The 17,990-nt window shown below is 42.9% G+C and overlaps 1 protein-coding gene and 1 non-coding gene across 8 annotated transcripts in view; both read left to right on the forward strand.

Moving 5' to 3' along the window:
• Positions 1-17,990, forward strand: part of PXYLP1 (2-phosphoxylose phosphatase 1) — a 67,497-nt gene that overhangs the window by 18,954 nt on the left and 30,553 nt on the right. For 4 of the 7 annotated variants that reach the window (XM_039837327.1, XM_039837329.1, XM_039837330.1 and 1 more), the window contains exon 2: positions 16,511-16,642. The exons of 1 other annotated variant lie outside the window; for it this stretch is intronic. In XM_039837327.1, the coding sequence (XP_039693261.1) occupies positions 16,564-16,642 (79 nt within the window). In that variant the 5' untranslated portion in view covers positions 16,511-16,563. Of the gene's footprint in view, positions 1-10,446; positions 10,715-16,510; positions 16,643-17,990 lie in introns of all 7 variants that reach the window. 2 more of the 7 variants (XM_039837328.1, XM_039837326.1) reach the window with 2 other exon arrangements.
• Positions 2,032-2,150, forward strand: LOC120582547 (5S ribosomal RNA). Its single transcript, XR_005647589.1, has one exon. It is a non-coding gene; the product is annotated as a 5S ribosomal RNA (ribosomal RNA).

A 17,990-nucleotide genomic window follows, 5' to 3' on the forward strand; every position in this document is an offset into this window, starting at 1 on the left:
AAGTTTGTGGAAACTGGTGTGTAAACAAGGACCATGGCTACCCCAATGCTTTACATTCTCAGAAGCACTTGTGTCAACAGCTTCTTCTCCATCGTTTCTCACTGAGTACCACTGACTTTTTTTTTTTTTAAGAACCCCTAGGAATTTAAAGGTTAGTATGGCCCATTCTGGGAAACTTGAAGGGCCTACCATCCAATGAGTGAGGTAGCTGTCTTTGTTTCATGACCTCCACCTATCTCAGCTTCAAGTTAGGTTTCAAGGTAAGCATCATAGCCCAAATCACAGAGTGATTTCAAGAAGTAAATGATCAGAACTCTCCCCAAAATGTTGCCTGATAGTAAGCTGAAGGGGTTAGCCTCAATCTGTACATTTAAATATTCCTAGAAAACTCTTGTTCCAAAGCAACACAACCAATTTTATTAGTGTATTTTCAGGTAGACAGCAGACCATGAATGGAAAGGAATTAACCATTAATGGGCTATTATGATTCAGGTGTTTTAGATATATTATTTTGTTTAATCTGTATCAAAAGCCTATATATATGGACATCTATTAGGATTAATGTTAAACTACTATAACAAGTAGACCCTCAAATTTCAGTGGCTTAACACAACAGATTATTTTTCCTTTATAAAAAACAGTCCAATTTGGTTTAAAGACAATGGTATCCAGGATGGGAGTGAGTGAAAGGGGTGTGATTATTGTTGTAAATAATGCTGCAGTGAACACAGGGTGCAGATATCTCTTCCAAATAGTGATTTCATTTCTTTTGGATATCTACCCAGAAGTGGGATTGCTGGACCATATAGGCTTTCTATTTTTAATTTTTTTGAGGAACCTCCATACTGTTTTCTGTAGTGGCTGCACCCTGTGTTCACTGCAGCATTTTTTAATTTACATTCCCATCAACAGTGCATGAGGGTTCCCTTTTCTCTACATCCTCACCCACACTTGTTATCTCATGCCTTTTTTTATAGTAGCCATTCTGACAGGTATAAGGTGATATCTCATTGTGGGTTTGATTTGCATTTCCCTGATAATTAGTGATGTTGAACATTTTTTCATGTACCTATTGGCCATTTGTATGTCTTCTTTGGAAAAATGCCTATTCAGTTCCTCAGCCCATTTTTAAAATCAGGGTGTTTGGTTTTGCTATTGAGTTGTATAAGTTCTTTATATATATTGGCTATTGACCCCTTATTTGATATATGATTTGCAAATCTTTTTCACATTCCCTAGGCTGCCTTTTCATTTTGTTGATTATTTCTTTACTGTGCAGAAGCTTTTAATTTTTTTTATTTTCGATTATTTTAATTTTCAAATAATTTTTTATTTTTCAATGAGAGTTGACATACAATATTTTATTAGTTCCATGTATACAATGTAGTGATTAGACATTTATATACCTTATGAAGTAATCACCATGATAAGTCTAGTACTCATCTGACACCATACATAGTTATTACAATATTATTGACTATATTCCTTATGCTATACTTTACATCCCCATGACTATTTTGTAACTACCAATTTGTACTTCTTAATCCCTTTGCCTTTTTCACTTATCCCTCCACGCCTGCCCCCTTCCATCTGGCAACCATCAAAATGTTCTGTGTATCTATGAGTCTGTTTCTGTTTTGTTTATTCCTTTATTTTGTTCTTTAGATTCCACATATAAGTGAAGTCATATGGCATTTGTCTTTCTCTGTCTTACTTAATTACTCCACTCAGCACAGTACCCTCTAGGTCCATTCATATTGTTGCAGATGGCAAGATTTCATTCTCTTTTATGGCTGAGTAAAATTTCATTGAATAATGTACCACCTCTTCTTTATCCATTCATCCATTAATGGACATCCAGGTTGCTTCCCTATATTGGCTACTGTAAATAATGCTTCAGTGAACATATGGATGCACATGTCCCTTCAAAGTAGTGTTTTGGGTTTCTTCAGATAAATATCCAGAAATGTGGGATTACTGGGTCCTTCTGTGTCTCTCGTTATAGCTTTTGTTTTAAAGTCTATTTGTCTGGTCTACAGCCATGCTACCCTGAACAAGCCCAATCCCATCTGATCTTGGAAACTAAGCAGAGTCAGGCCTGGTTAGTACTTGGATGGGAGACCACCTAGGAAGACCAGGTGCTGTAGGCATAAAAAATTTTAAAAAAATAAGGGATTATAAGATGACAAGGTCCTTGCAATCTGTGAGGTCAACCACGGGATGCCTCACCTAAAAAATAAAAGAATAAAAATAAAATAAAGTCTATTTGTCTAAGGTATAAGTATTGCTACTCCAGCTTTTTGTTTGTTTCCATTTTTATGAAGTATCTTTTTCCATCTTTTTACTTTGTGTGTGTCTTTTGATCTGAAGTGAGTCTCTTGTAGGCAGCATATGCAAGGGTCTCGTTTTCTTATCTATTCAGCCACCTTATGTCTTTTGATTGGAGCATTTAATCCATTTACATTTAAAGTGATTGTTGATAAATATGTAGTTATTGCGATTTTATTATTCATATTTTTTATAATATTTTTTATTTTTAAATTATAGTTGGCATACAATATTATTAGTTTCAGGCATACAACATAGTGATTAGACATCTGTATAACTGATTACCCCAATAAATCTAGTACCCTTCTGACACTGTACATAGTTATTACAATATTATTGACTATATTCCTTATACTCTGTATCTCCATGACTATTTTGTAACTACCAATTCATACTTCTTAATCCAATCCCTTCCCCTTTTTCACAACACCCCCAACCCTTTCCCATCTGGTAACCCTCAAAATGTTCTCTGTATCTATGAGTTTGTTTCTGTTTTATTTGTCTATTTACTTCTTTAGAATCCGCATGTATGTGAAATCATGCGGCTTTATCTTTCTCTAGCCAACTTACTCCACTCAGCACAATACCCTCTAGATCCATCATGAAGTATATTTTTCAATCCCTTTACTTTCTGTCTTTGTGTGTCTTTTAATCTGAAGTGAGTCTCTTATAGGCAGCCTATGTAAGGGTCTTGTTTTCTTAACCATTCTGTCACCTATCTTTTGATTCTTTTTCATTTGAAGTACTTGTTGATAGATATGTACTTATTGCCATTCTTTATTCATATTTTTGATACATTTTTCTTTCTTCTTTTTAAAGAAGTTCCTCCAATAGTTCCTATAGTACCAGCTTGGTGGTGATGAACTCTCTTAGCTTTTTCTTGTCTGGGAAGTTCTCTGTCCTTCGATTCTAAATGATAGCTTTGCTGGATAGAATAATCTTGGCTATAGGTCCTTGCTTTTCACCACTTCGAATATTTTGTGCCAAGCCCCTCTGGCCTGCAAAGTTTCTATTGAGAAATTGGCTGACAGTCTTATGGGAGCTCCCTACAGGTAACTAATTGCTTCTCTCTTGCTGCTTTTAAGATTCTCTCTTTGTATTTAACCTTTGTCATTTCAATCATGATGTGTCTTGGTGTTGATCTTGTTTGGGACTCTCTGTGCTTCCTGAGTTTGTATGTCTATTTTCTTCAACAGGTGCTTCCGTCATTATTTCTTCAAATAGGTTTTCAGTTTCTTGCTCTCTCTTCTTCTGGTACCCCTATGATGCAAATGTTGTTACACTTGATGTTGTCTCAGAGGCTCCTTAAGCTATCTTCATTTATTTAGATTCTTTTTTCTTGTTGCTGTTCTGATTGTGTGTCCTGCACTACCCCATTCTCTAAATCACTGATTTGATCCTCTGCTTCATCCACTCTGTTGATTCCCTCTAATGTATTCTTCGTCTCAGATATTGTATTCTTCATTTCTGACTGGTTTTCTTTTATGTTTTCCATCTCCATTTTAATGTTTTCTATCTCTTTGTTACAGTTCTCACTGAGTTCATCTACTCTTCCACTAAGTTCGCTGAGCATCCTTATAACCAGTGTTTTGAACTCTGCATCTGGTAAAGTGCTTGTCTCCATTTTGTTGAGTTCTTTTTCTGGATCTTTGTTCTGTTCTTCCATGTGGGACATGTTTCTTTGTTTCCCTGTTTTGGCTACCTCCCTGTGTCTGTTTCTATGTATTAGGTAGGGCTTCTAAGTCTCTTGGTCTTAGTAGAGTGGCTTTATGTAGTAGGTGTCCTGTGGGGCCCAGTGGCACAGTCTTCCCTGGTCACCTGAGCAAGGTGCTCAGAGTGTGTCCCTTGTGTGGGTCGTGTGTGCTCTCCTGTTATAGTTGAGCCTTGGCTGTTGTTTGTACATCAGTGGGAGGGATTGACCCTCGGGCTGATTGGTCGTGAGGCTTGGCCAGTGAGGGGCTGACTCTATAAAGCAGGATTCACTTTAGCAGGGCTCTGGTGCCTGTCCAGCATGCCTTTCAGGTGTGTCCTCGGATGCAACTCTGGGTAGTGCTCTGGTTCCAGTGCTGGTCAAAGCGGGCCACTGGATGTGCCAGCCCAAGGACTCCTGGGAGGGGTCCAGCTACAGGCCAAGTTCAGCCACAGCCTGTGCACCTCCGGGGCCACCTGGTAAGAGTCATCAAGCAATCCGCAGACAGCTGCCACCTGTGGTATAAGTTCCTCGAGGAGCCAAGCCAGGAACAGAGGCCAGCTGCCACTAGTGCAGTGCTTAGGGCTGCTCAGCAAGAGGTACAGGGCACACCGAGGCCAGATGCTGTTGCTTTGGGTTTTGTGAGCCTTTGAGAGATTTTAGGAAAGTCTGCAGCAAAAGCCAAGACAGGCCATTTGTGTGGAATAAACCACTGGAAGTGGCTCGGGTGGGCCCACAAGTTGGGAGAGGCAGAATATCAGGGAATCACCTGGGTGGAGTAACCTGTGTTATCTAGGTTGATGGAGATTCAGATATGGTGGCCTGCATCTGCTTGCTAGGAATGGGGAGGGCTCAGCAAAGGAACAGTGGATACTGCCAGCACTTCTGTCTAGGAGAAAGTCCCCACTCCAGCCCTCGCACTGAAGTTCGACAGTTCAGTGCCTCCCCATATGTCCTTGATGCTCCTTGAGCAGCTGCCTCAGTGCTGGAGCTCAGAGCAAGTGAGCCCATCAATGACTAAGTCTGGGCATGGCCCTTTAAGAAGAATGTCTGCAACTCCTGTAACCCTCTGTCTCACTCAGCCACAATCTCTGCTGGTTTTCACAACCAGAGGTTGTGGGGACTTCTCTCCCTGGCACTGGAACCTTGGAATGGGGAGCCTAGTGTGGGGCTGGGACTCCTTGCTCCTCGGGTCGGGGAGGGGGCTCTGCAGCCAAAATAACCTTCCTGATTCTTGATTGCCACATGTGGTTGTGGGATCAGGCCGTTTCACATCTCCGCCCCTCCTACTGGTTAGAGGTGACTTCTTATGTTTGTCCCTAGTTGTAGGGCTTCTGTTCAGCCAGACCTCAGGCGACTCTCCTATTATTCTTTTTTTTTTTTTTTTTTCTTATTCTTAGGAGAAGTTACTTTAACATTTCTTGTAATACTGGTTTGGTGTCGATGAACTCCTTTAGCTTTTTCTTGTCTGGGAAGTTCTTTATCATCCGATTCTAAGTGATAGCTTTGCTGGATAAAGTAATCTTGATTGTAGGTCTTGCTTTTCATCATTTTGAATATTTTGTGCCAATCCCTTGCAGTGCGGAAGCTTTTTAGTTTGATATGGCTCCACTCGTTAATTTTTGCTTTTGGTCTTAAATCCAAAAAATTATTGCCATGACCAATGTCAAGGAACTTACCCTCTATGTTTTTTTTCTAGGAGTTTTATGGTTGCAGGTCTTATGTTCAAGTCTTTTAACTTATTTGGAATTAATTTTTGTGTATGGTATAAGAGAGGGGTCCAGTTTCATTCTTTCATATATAGCTATCCAGGTTTCCCAACACCATTTATTGAAGAGACTGTCTCTTCCCCATTGTATGTCCCTGGCTCCTTTGTTGTAAATTAATTGACTATAAATGCTTGGGTTTTTTTCTAGGCTCTCTATTCTGTTCCATTGGTCTATGTGTCTGTTTTTATGGCAATACCATACTGTTTCGATTCTGTAGCTTCATAATATAGTTTGATCCCCAACGTTGTTCTTCTTTCTCAAGATTGCTTTGGGTATTCAGGGTCTTTTGTGGTTCCATACAAATTTTAGGAGAGTTTTTTATATTTCTGTGAAAAATGCCATTTGACTTTTGATAGAATCTGTAGATTGCTTGAGGTAGTATGGACATTTTATCAGTATTAATTCTTCCAAGCCATTAGTACAGAACATCTTTCCATATATCTGTCTTTGCTTTCTTTCTTCAATGTATTATAGTTTTCAGTGTACAGATCTTTCACCTCTTTGGTTAAATTTATTCCTAGGTATTTTATTATTTTTGGTACAATTGTAAATGAGATTGTTTTCTTAATTTCTCTTTCCGATAGTTTATCATTAGTGCATAGAAATGTAATTGATTTTTTTGTGTATTGATTTTTGTATCCTGCAACTTTACTGAATTTGTTTATTAGATCAAACCGTTTTTTTTGGTGTTGTCTTTAGGGTTTTCTGTATATAAAAACATGTCACCTGCAAATAGAGACCATTTTACTTCCATTCCGATTTGGATGTCTTTTATTTCTTTATCTTACCTAATTGCTCTGTCTGGGACTTCCAATACTGTGCCGAATTACAGTGGTGAGAGCGAGCATGCTTTTCTTGTTCCTGATCTTAGAGGAAAAACGTTCAGTTTTTCACCATTGCATATGATAAGTACCACTGACTTTGAGGGTTGTGTTTCATTACAGTTTTAATCTAAACTGAATCAAACTTTTGGCACTTATAGCAGTGTTATTCCTTGGTTTATTGGAAGGGAGCTGGAGCTAGATAGCATTTCAGAGTTGTTCCCAGCTAAATGTCTGGGATTCTAGCTCTGTCTTTGTTCTCCCCATCTCTTCATAACTGCAGAGGTAAATAAAAAATGTTTTACAAGCTTGTTTCGGGATATGAATCAGAGAATCCTTGGACTTTAGTACATAGAGGCCTCCTAGAGGTCACCCGTGTCAGCCTCTTCACCCCCAGAACCCTCAGCCGCTGGCTGCCCACACTTGTCCACCAGGAGGGCAGAAGGGTTCATTCTGTACTGACACTTGATGCTGCCAGCCTCCCACTGAACCATCTGGCAGCTTTCTAAAAGATATTTTACGGGCAAGAAGTTCCTGCCCATTGATGCCGGAAGTGATAACACCTAGAGAGGACCTGGTGCCCCATGCTTTGTCACAACTGAGTCATGGAATGGACCGCAGTGAATACAGAGTTTTATCAAATCTCTGTAGGTGAGTGTGCTGCCAGCCTGAAAAAGGCCTCATTGGGCAAAATGCCATGATTTGTGGCACGCACGAGTCCTCCCATTCGTGTCTCCATCCAGAGCAAAAATTCCATTTGTAGAATTGATAACAGAAAATTCAGCTTTCAGAAAGTGTAAGTGGCCCTGGCAACCTGCACTTTCAGGTGTGCCTGGTTCACATTGCCCAGCTGTGATTCTCAGTCCCTTGTGAGCACTTTTTTTTTTTGCCTTTAAAAATGTGACTTTTCCCACATGAACCTTCATGGTACACCATGTGCATTCGTAGTTTTTCAGCCCTGCCCATTTAAGCCTCTTGTGCTTTCCTTGACATTTTAAGAAACTTTTAATTGACATAGTTTGCTGGCAAAATAAAAAGAATCAGCTATATTTTAAAAGTGGCTTTGTGGTGAGTAAATCATGCCAACTGCATGTTCTCAATTTTTGTTGTTGAGGTACTTATAGTTGCTTGCTCTTGACATTCTAAAATAAGAATGCCAGTTACAGATGTAGCTACTTCTAAAACTCAAGAGCAAAGCAGTGATGTTGGATGGAACACAGACTTCTCCCCAAATGTCAGAAAAAAATCACCGAAGAGTACATAAAAGTGAAAATCCTGGCTTCGATGAATTAGTCTGGTCGGTCGGGTGCTAGGAAATGCTCAGCCACCTTGAGCTGGGAAAAATCTCAAAGGGGAGAGTGGTAAGAACATGTAGTTCACAAATGAAGAAAAGAAATCTTAATATTTCAGGGATTTAAAAATACTAAATCTGTAGGTGATCTGTTTCGAATCCTTTTTAGAGAGAAACAATAGGTAAATAATTTGTGCTGAATATTTAAACACATGTAAAATAGGAATCAAAGGTCTTGTTGGTAGAACATGCACAGTCAGTGAGCTGATGGATGCTGCTCTGCCGTTTGTCACTGCTGAATTATACCTGAGCAAACCAGCTCTGACGTTTCTTAAACATATAATTATGACTGTATGCGCTTTGATTGCTAGATCCGAAAAGTGCTGGTACTATCATCAGATGGCTGGGTATGAGAACAATTTTTTAGAATAATTGTGTGTGTTGTCAAGTCTTCTCTGAGTGTGGGCTGTCGCTGACAACCCCTTGCTCCCTTGTTCCTAACAGAACTCCGATTCTATTCAGGCCTCCAACCTGCGTGGGCCTCTGCCAGGAGGTGAATCCCAATTGATTTTACCTGATTGTCGGGGCCCATTCCCAGTGCTGGTGATTGGTTTGGGTATGGGCCTATGACACAGCTCTGGCTGTTAGACTTAGGGGAAGTCCACTGGAGGGTTTCTGGAAAGGCTTCTTTGCTTCCAGTAGAAATGTGTAGCATCATCCCTACCGCCTTTGCGGATTGCCAAATGTGACCATGAGGGCTGCGAGTATGACCACAGTCTTATGATCCTTGAGGGAAGCCATCCCAGGGATGGGACAAACCATCAGGTGGCTGAGAGCCAAGAGATGGAATGATCCTAACTTTCTAATGATGTCTTTGATTTGCTGAATTAACTGATCCTGGAGCTGCTGTTCGTAATCCTGTGACTCATTATATGAGATTATTGATGCAGCCCTTTGCATTAGCTAGTATTTTCTTGCCTGAAGCCAAGCCATTGTCATAGGTGCATAAATTATTTAAGATAAAACAAAAAGCAAAACTCAAAAAGAACAAAGGTCACTACAACTACGTCTCATTTATATCAAATCTAAGAGTGACATACAGCCTGGTCAGTGATGAGACCTTCCTGCCTAATGCAATTCATCATGAATTTGTATGCGCTTATTCATCACTACCTTAGAGGGCCCCTCCAAGAAGAGGACCAATGTCTTCTACTGCCAGTGGCAAGTTCTAGGAAGGATATCGGTCTGGCTGCTTTAACAGAGGTGATAACAATGACTTAAAAAGGTTGTGAGATTGATTTTTCTCTTCTGAAACAATTTGAGCTGGTAGGCATTGAGATGGGTGGCCTGCTCCACGGGGTCATCCAGGGTTCTTCTTTCGTCCACTAGGATGTCTCCATGTGCATAAAGGAAGCTGGCTCACCACCATACCAGTGATTCAGAGCATGAGAAGTGAGAAAGAAGGAAGTTCAGAGTGGGACTGCGCATGTTACTTCCATTCACAGCTCACTGGCCGGAACTTGATCATATGACAATAACTACTTGCATGGGAAATATTATCTCCAATGGGGTGGCCATGTGTCCAGCTAAAACCTAGAGGATTCTGTTAGGAAGAAGGAGAAGAGTACACATTGGTAGACACTTAAAAGTGTCTGCCACATGGTGTGTCCTCTGCAATGAAGAGGAGTAATGTGACAAAGACAGAGTGCCGGGTGCCACTCTCTGATTGTGAAACAAGGGATTGAACCACAAGGACTGGGTTCCCTGAGGAGCCACAAGCCTTGTGCTACTTATGACCTGTCCTGGCCTCTCTTCTGGTCAACTAAGGAACTCAAACCAAGTGGGGTTTAAAACCTCTTCAGACTCTGACTTTCTCTGGCATGGTTCCATGGGCGTTCTATTTCTAGAGTTGGGGCAGAAACAGGGGCAAGCCGGGTGAGTATTTCACATGTGGGTGGTGGGTATTAAAACCATAAGAGAAGTATTGCTTACTTTTATTGAGCATTTATTAGGGGCCAGATACTGTGCTGTGTGTGTCTCTTACGCATATTAACCCATAACCCTCGGTACAGTCTTACTTAGTGCTATTTCTTTGGTTCATTCTGTTTTCCCAAAGTACAGTTCTAAATGCATCAGCTCCAATCTGCTTTTCAAGACTGAGCTCTGGCTGAGCTTCCTCGAGGAAACCTACCCACTCTCTGGGTCTGGGTGGGTCTCTTCCTCTCCGCGCCCCACTTTCCTCAGTGGCACTGGGTCCATAGAGCCTAATGGCCTATTTATATTTTTACTCATAGCTCCACTGACCAGACTGTGAGCATCCATTTTTCCTTTTTCACACCTTTTTCTTTAACTTTTAATTTCAAACGTACACAAAAGCAGAGAGGGTGGTATAACATACCCTCAAGGCTCCGTTACCCAACTTCAGCAGTTGTCAGCATTTTGCCAGTCTTGTTCCATTCGTACCTCCTCAACCCGTCCCCAGTATTTTAAAGCAATTCCTAGATTTGATGTTATTTTTTTTCCCACAAATACTTTCATATATTTCAGAATGATCTTCAAGATGGCAGAAATTGTGTTCTGTATCCTGTATCCTCAGCACTTTAGATGGTGCCCAACACATATTGGCTCTTGGGAAATATGTTGTTTTGAATCAACTGATTGACTAGATGAACGAATTGGTTTCTACCTTTAGAACTGAGCCTGCAAATTAGCTGAAATGTGAATAACTGCAGGGAGTTCCCAGCCTCCTTCCTGCCTGTCCTACTGCCTGGGGTTTCTAGGAGGTTCTGGACTCTGTCATTCGTCACACTTTAAGGTTGGTTTATACTTAGTCAAGCATATTTGATTTTGCAATTAAACTCTACTTTGAGATGACCTTGGACAGGAAGGGCTATTAAGATATAGCTTTTACCTTTACTTGATTCATATTTAGTTCACAATTATAGATTCGGGGTTTTTATTTTTAATTATAATACTGTATTTACTTAGACCAAAATGATTAGGACCAAAAATATATATATATCTGTATATACAATACATCCGAAGCATTTTTTCTTTAATACCATCTTTCTATTCCTGGTAATGGTATTTTAACTGCACAAACGAGAGATAATTGAATGCACATTTTTCCTTCAAGCAGTTGTGGCTTTATTTTAAACCCTAAATTCTGTACACATTGACGGGGACCCTGGCACCAGAGTCACTAAATGTGTGTCCTGGGCATTTCCAGCTCTTACGAGGTGAAAATCAGGCCAGGGCTTGGGTTTTGGAAGTCTCTGGTGGTAGAATGGTAGCTTATGACATGCCTTTGATGTGTTCCTTTTTCCTTTTAATCCAGAAATGTATTTACTATTAACTAGTAAATTAACAAGATAACTAGGTATTAACTAGTACTTTTTTCAAAATTATATTCTTAAATGTTTTCACTGTTCAAATCTATTATAAAGTTGAATTACAGTTGGCTGTATTTTTTGTTTGTTTTATTGTTTGCTGTTTCATGGAGAATTCAGAGTAATAATTTTATTTCTGGATTTAAGATATTTTTACTGTGTGGATTTAGCACAGGGGACTAAGGCTGTGCCCAGCAGACATCTGGTGACTAGCCACTGTTATAAGTTCAGCCTGGAACATAAAACAGTTATTTCCACCAAAGTATTTATAGGAATTAGATTTGGTCACGATGCCATATTGAGCCTAGAGAGCATCTTTTCCATGGAAAGCGATGGGACCTGAGATATATTTGAGGATTAGATATGGGAGCCATAACGAAGCACGTGCTGCCACCACAGCATCTCATCCTGCTGAGGTGGCACTAAATCTTCCCAGGGACTTTATTTTCTGGGCTGCAATTGAGCAGGCCGTGTGATTTCTGCTGTGGGCCCAGAGACCTAGCTGCCACTTTGCATGACCTGGACAAGTCTGATGGAATGTCTGGAGAAACTGCAGCAGACCCCAGGAGTGTGGGTGCAGACTCTCCGTGGAAAGGACATGGGGAAGATGGCTGGAAGGGACCCACAGACTGTGCGACTTCTTGAGTGGCTTCATGAGCCTCCTCCCGAGAGATGGAAAAAGAGAAAAAGGGGTCACTGGAGAATGAGGATGGAGTTTGTGCCACAGAGATGGAGATGGCCTATTAGCTGGTAATCTCGTCTAGTTAGGACAGGGCCCAACAGAAGCTGACATGGATGTTCCAGACTGGAAAACCTGCGGCGAGGCGAGAACACCACAGCTGAGTCAGCCCCGAGGAAGTCTCGCCAAGAATGGGCTGCAAACGTGGCCGCCTGCCTTGATGCTTGGGGCTGGGCTGTCCTGTAGGGAAGTGGCCAGGAATCGGACGAGGAACCACAGCATGGGCAGGAGCTCAGGGCAAAGGGCGAATCTCTGTGTTGGCTCCTCTAGAGCCAGAGCGTCCAACACAGCATGGACCACCTCTGCACCACTGCTCTGCAAATAACGATGGTCGCTCTTCCTTCATGCTCCTTCATGCTCTTTCATACTCTTAGCCCCTATGTTATTTAAAGATCGGATCATGGACTCAGAAGTAAAGTCAGTTCGTTGTCAGGAAGGCACAGAAAACAAGTGGCAAGCAGGCAATTGTCATAGATCTGCCTGTCTCTGTTCTACTACCTCATGGCTCATCTCAGTCTCTTTCACCAGGGATATGTCTCCAGTGAAGACCCTCCCCAGGGCAGAACCTTGCACCGATTCCCACATTGGACATGCACACACATTGGAGTCCTAGCTCCAGCTGCAAACACAAACATCTTCAAATCTATGCGAATTTTGAATTATGTCGTCATTATTTAGCCATTTTTTTAAAAATTAAAAACAAAGCATGACCATCCTCTCCAAGTTTTCTAGGAAAATAGGCTCCAGAAGAAGGCATGTGTTTATCCCAGTGCTTAGTGTCGTCATCGTCCCCACCCCATCCCAGGCTGTGTGCACACTCCCAGGGCTGTGATCACACCAGGCTGGTTCCTAGGACAAGTGGAGGTAATGAGACTCTGACCATTACCTCGCATTTGGTGGCTGCCAAAGGAGACTCAGGAGTGAGAGTATGCAGAGACTTGGTATCAAGGAGAAAGGGTTGAGGCCTGTGTCATCAGATATGCAGAGATGTCAGTAGCCTAAAAACTAAAAGTGGTAAAGCAGTCACATGATCCCAGCCATCTGGTTAACCTAACAGATCCTAAGTATTTTAAATCTAGAACTAAATATAGCTTCCTTTCCAAAAAGTACTCAGCACGTTGAAGAATGTAGACAAGATGGAGCTCTGCCTGTGGTGCCTGCAGATGAGGATATAGAGACCCTGGCTTAGAGATTCCTAATAAAGATGCAAGACATTTCCTCTTTGTGGTATCAGTTCTCTTTTGCTTTGTATCACGCTCCCAAAACTTAGTGGCTTAAAACAGCAACCATTGTATTTGCTTGTGATCTGTGGATTGGCCGTACAGTTCTTTTAGTCTGGGCTGACTCTCCTGATATCCATCTACTGGTGGTGAGGCTAGGCTGGATGGTCTGTGATGGCCTCGCTCACATGTGTGGTGATGGGCAGGCTGGTTGTTTATAGAGAACCTTGGCCTTGGCTCCATGTGGTCTTATCCTCCAGCAACTGGCCAAGCATCTTCACATGGTGTTCCAGAAGCAGCAAAGGAGGACAAGCCCCAATGCGTAAGGACTTTCTGGCTTCTGCTTGGCTCTCGCTTGCTATTGTCCCATTAGCCAAAGCCAATACCTACCTATTCCAAGCTTAGAGTGCATGAGAGAGAAGACTATACAAGGCCATCCATACAGAAAGGCATGAACAAACTGGGGCCATCACTTCAATAAATCTGCCATGCGATAAGCCTGAGGTTTAACTCAGCAAGTAGATTGTTTCTACCTAATGCTCACATGAAACTAACTGAAACATCCTGTGGTTCATCCTCATGAGAAGGCAGTGTCAGGTAAAACCATAGACTTAGTAGTCCTAATAGCCTAATAGCCTCACCTGCCAGTAAGTGTGGTGGAATATCCCGCTAGTAGCTGGAGGCACAAGTGATTGAGAGGCCAAACCTGGCCTGGTACCGGAAAAAAGGCCCTAACCTCCCACACCCAAGCACGGACCAAGAGGCAGGTCTGGTCTCTGAGGTGCTAGAGCAGGTGACACCACTGGGCTGCAAAAGCAGGGACAGGTGATTTCCCAGGGCCAGGGTGAGAGGCCGAAGACAGCATTGGAGCCAGAGCTACTATAGAGGCAGGGATGTGAACAAGAACACATGAAGGTTCAGTGTTCACATACCTGAAAGAACCAACAAACAGGTTAAGAAACTGTTCCTCTTTCCCGGAAGGGGAGAAGCAGCAGCAACGTGAACTGACAGAAGACGAATAGGTAATAAAGCTTGTACAGCCATTTTCTTTTGAATATCTCCTGTATGCTGGGGATTGTGCTTGGCCTTTAGTTTAGTGCTCACAACATCCTGAGAAGAAGTGAAGTTAGGTCCATTTACAGAGGAGGAAACTAAGTCTCAGAGAGGTTAAGTAATTTGGCCTATGTCACTGAGTTCAATGTGCCGACCCAGGTCTGTCTGACTCCACAGTGTGGTGCTTCTTTCTGTGCACTATGATAACGTGGTCCAAAAAAAAAATCTTTCAGTGGCAAGGCCTGCAGAACCCTCTGAACAGTAGGACTCTGAAAGACCCCAAAGTTACACTTGAAGATGTTCTTGTAAAGCAAAAGAAGACCTTAGAAAGATGGCACAGCCCCAAAAGAAGGTGGTAAAATAACAGACAAGTTATTCAGAGAAAGACCTGAAGAAAAGTCCTAGCACATTTATTGTTGGGGGTACAGGAATACCCAAAAGGAGACATTTGCTCTGAACCATACCCCCATTCTGTGATCTAATGTGCACCCACACCCTGCTCTCATCTTCCCCAAACTGAAAGGGTCACCTTACAAGAAAGTCATTGATAAGGTCAGAAATGAGAGATGATGAGAGGGTTCTGAAACCCATAGGCTATTTAGTCAGGAGCTGCCAGCCATCTTCAAGTATCTGAGAAGCTGGCGCAAGCCAAGAGTTAAATTGTTCTGTCTTGATCCACAGGTTGCAACTAGAATCAGTGTGTGAGCACATGGGGGAGACAATCTAACTCATAAGAAAAGAACTTTAGAGGCACAGAGATCTTCTTTTGTATCTTGTCACCACCACTTAGTAACCCATTAATCTTTTAGCAAATGTTCTCTTTTCGTAGGAAGTCTGACACATTCCTTAAAGCAGGGGTCCCCAACCCCTAGGCCGTGGACCTGTTAGGAACCAGGCCACACAGCAGGAGGCGAGTGGCAGAGAAGCGAGTGAAGCTTCATCTGTATTGCTCCCCAGCGCTAGCATCACCGCCTCAGCTCCACCTCAGATCATCAGGCATTAGATTCTCATAGGAGCACTGGTCCCTGGTGCCAAAAAGGTTGGGGACCGCTGCCTTAAAGGAGCAGTTCTCAGACTCCCCTCCAAGGCCCTGGGATTGGGGGTGGAGACCTAGGGGCTGCAGGATCCTGGCTCCTGCTTCATGCCCTGCAGATATACTTTTTAAAAAACAGCCTTATTGAGATATAATTCACATACATTACAATTCAGCCAAAGGGTGCAATTCAGTAGCTTTTAGAATATTCACAGTTATACTTCCCTCACCACATCAGCAGACAAGCTTTTATCTAAGTAGCACATTTTCTTTATCGGAGCTCTGAAGGAGATTGTATTTGAAGGAGGAAAAGATTCTGCCTCTAAAATTAGGTTGAAAATGACTGTTTTAATCTTACTGTAGTTGAGAACCCTTTTCTGAAGAGAGTATGATTTTCAAGTTCTATTTCAAATGCCAACAAGAACCAGGAAATAAACTTGATCTCTAACAGTGATGGGGTGAAACCTATAGCAAACATTCACTTTTTTCACAGAAGGGTCATTTAGGGTCTCACTCAGCATTTTTAAAATGTCCTTTTGCACAGAGCAAATTAGAATGTGTGGGTGGGGCTGCAGGAAGACCCAGGGATGCAGCTGAAATAGCTCAATGGTCAGGATGGGGGAGGTCTCTAATTAGCAGAGGGGGCTACTTAGTGTAGGAACAAATCCGCTGGCACACCCAGCTGTCCCTAAAAGCATTACTGTGAGACACTGTGGTAGTGATCAACATTGAGGCTCATAATGATAAAAATAAGGAAGGCCAGAGTCATCTTAACAAAATGTTTTTCAAAAAAGGTTGAAAATTTAGAAGTCAGGGGTCAGGATGGAGTGAGTGTGAGCTGGTCCGTGTAAAGACTTTATTGTCTGGCACACTGTAAGTGCTCAATAAACTTCCTTTACATTTTTTCTTTGGAAAGATCTTGCTGTAAAGCATCCCATACCCTGTCAATTTCAGATAAATGAACCATTCGTGAACGGGTTTCCTCTTATTAATTTGAAGGACGCATTTTTGGCAAGCCTCGTTTGGGGGCAAAGACATAACCCACAGCACACTATTGTTCTCCCACTAGAATTCACGCTTCCCTGCCAGAGGCCTGGGCTAATTGGATTATTTTTTAGTTGACAAACGTGGTTTTCCACCTCGGAACACATGTGTATTGCCTCTGCTTTATTCACAGGACACGTTCCCGATTTGAGGTGAAACCATGAAGAGAAGATAGAACAAATAATAATGCTTTTCCGCAATCGCTTCTTGCTGCTGCTGGCCCTGGCTGCGCTGCTGGCCTTCTTGAGCCTCAGCCTGCAGTTCTGTGAGTATCCAGGGTGTTGCCTGGTGGTGGGAAGGAAGGGGGCTTCGCTCTGAAATAGAAGGCCCTCTAGGCAAACAAGTAGGCCCAAAGCCTTTTACAAATGAACAATGAGGTTTAAAACGTCTTTTCATTATTAGTCTAATGGTGGATGGTTGGGAGTAGGAATCCTAAACCCCTGAGCCTTGTTCTGGGTGTCATTCTTGGCCGTGAGGAATGAGAGCACTCACTATGCCTTGTGACATGTTTTTGGCTTCTGCACAGGTTCCCAAACTGCCTGGTTATTCCCAGATTCTTAGATTCCCAAGGCAAGACCCTGAGTGGCCCAGTTTGTTTTCTCACCATGCCAAGCCACACAGAGCAGAGATGTTTGGCCCACTGGCTGGTTCTTTGAAGGCTGGGTATCTATTTTCTGTTCAGGGAGCAGTGGGGCTGGAGTTGTTGGGGAGGGTGGGGGATTTGGTTGCCAATACCAAACTCACCCCACTGGGCTGCAGGGACTGCATGGTAAGGCAGGAGCACAGCAGATGAAGCCAGGCCACCAACCTCACTTGCCCAGCACCTTCCCTTTTCACTGGGAACCTGTGTTCAGGCTCGACCCCAAATCTGTGCACCCGCCCCAATGCTCCCCCGAGAGTAGCCATCCTCAAACACAGATCCGGCCCTGGCACGTCCTTGGTTGTAACCCTTTAGCAGTAGCCCACGGTCTCAGAGGCCCTTTGCCCTCCTGTGGCCTCTCTCTCACCTTGGACTCAATGAGCCAGTGTTGCCGAGTTGCTTGGCATTCTCTCATGTCCAGCTGTTCCCTGTGCCCGGATTCCCCCAGCCTCTCCGCCTGGAGTGCTCTCCTCCTCACCTCCTTCCATTCTTCTCCAGCAAAGTGGTTGGCTCAACCTTTTTCTCCCCCAGAAACCCTCCATGACCCCTCGACTGAGGCCGATGCTTCTTTGCTATACATCCAGAATGTCCTGAACCTGTTCCCCTCCTTACACTAACCATGCGGCACCATCATTTTCAGCTCTTATCTTTTTTTTCCTGCAAGACCACCTGCTCTCTGAGAGCAGGGACCATGTCCTGTTTCCTTTTATAACCAAGAAGCTGCACTTCCAACCACACAGTGGGTGTTTCATGAATGTTTGTTAAATGAATGAATGAATCTATGCCAGCTCTGAGAAGCAGGCTGACCCCGATTCTCTTTCCTTCTGGTGCTGTTTTACTTGATGCTGAGAAAATGCCTGTGCGGATGCTGAGAGTTGCGTTTGGCTGTTGCCTGCCTTCCCTCCATTTTACCTCCTTGCCCTCATGGGCGGGGGACAGGTGGTTGGCACCCATCACTGCCTAGGACGGCTCT

Source organism: Pteropus medius, unplaced genomic scaffold (assembly GCF_902729225.1).
Source record: "Pteropus medius unplaced genomic scaffold, Ma_sr-lr_union100, whole genome shotgun sequence".
Taxonomy (NCBI): Eukaryota; Metazoa; Chordata; class Mammalia; order Chiroptera; family Pteropodidae; genus Pteropus; species Pteropus medius.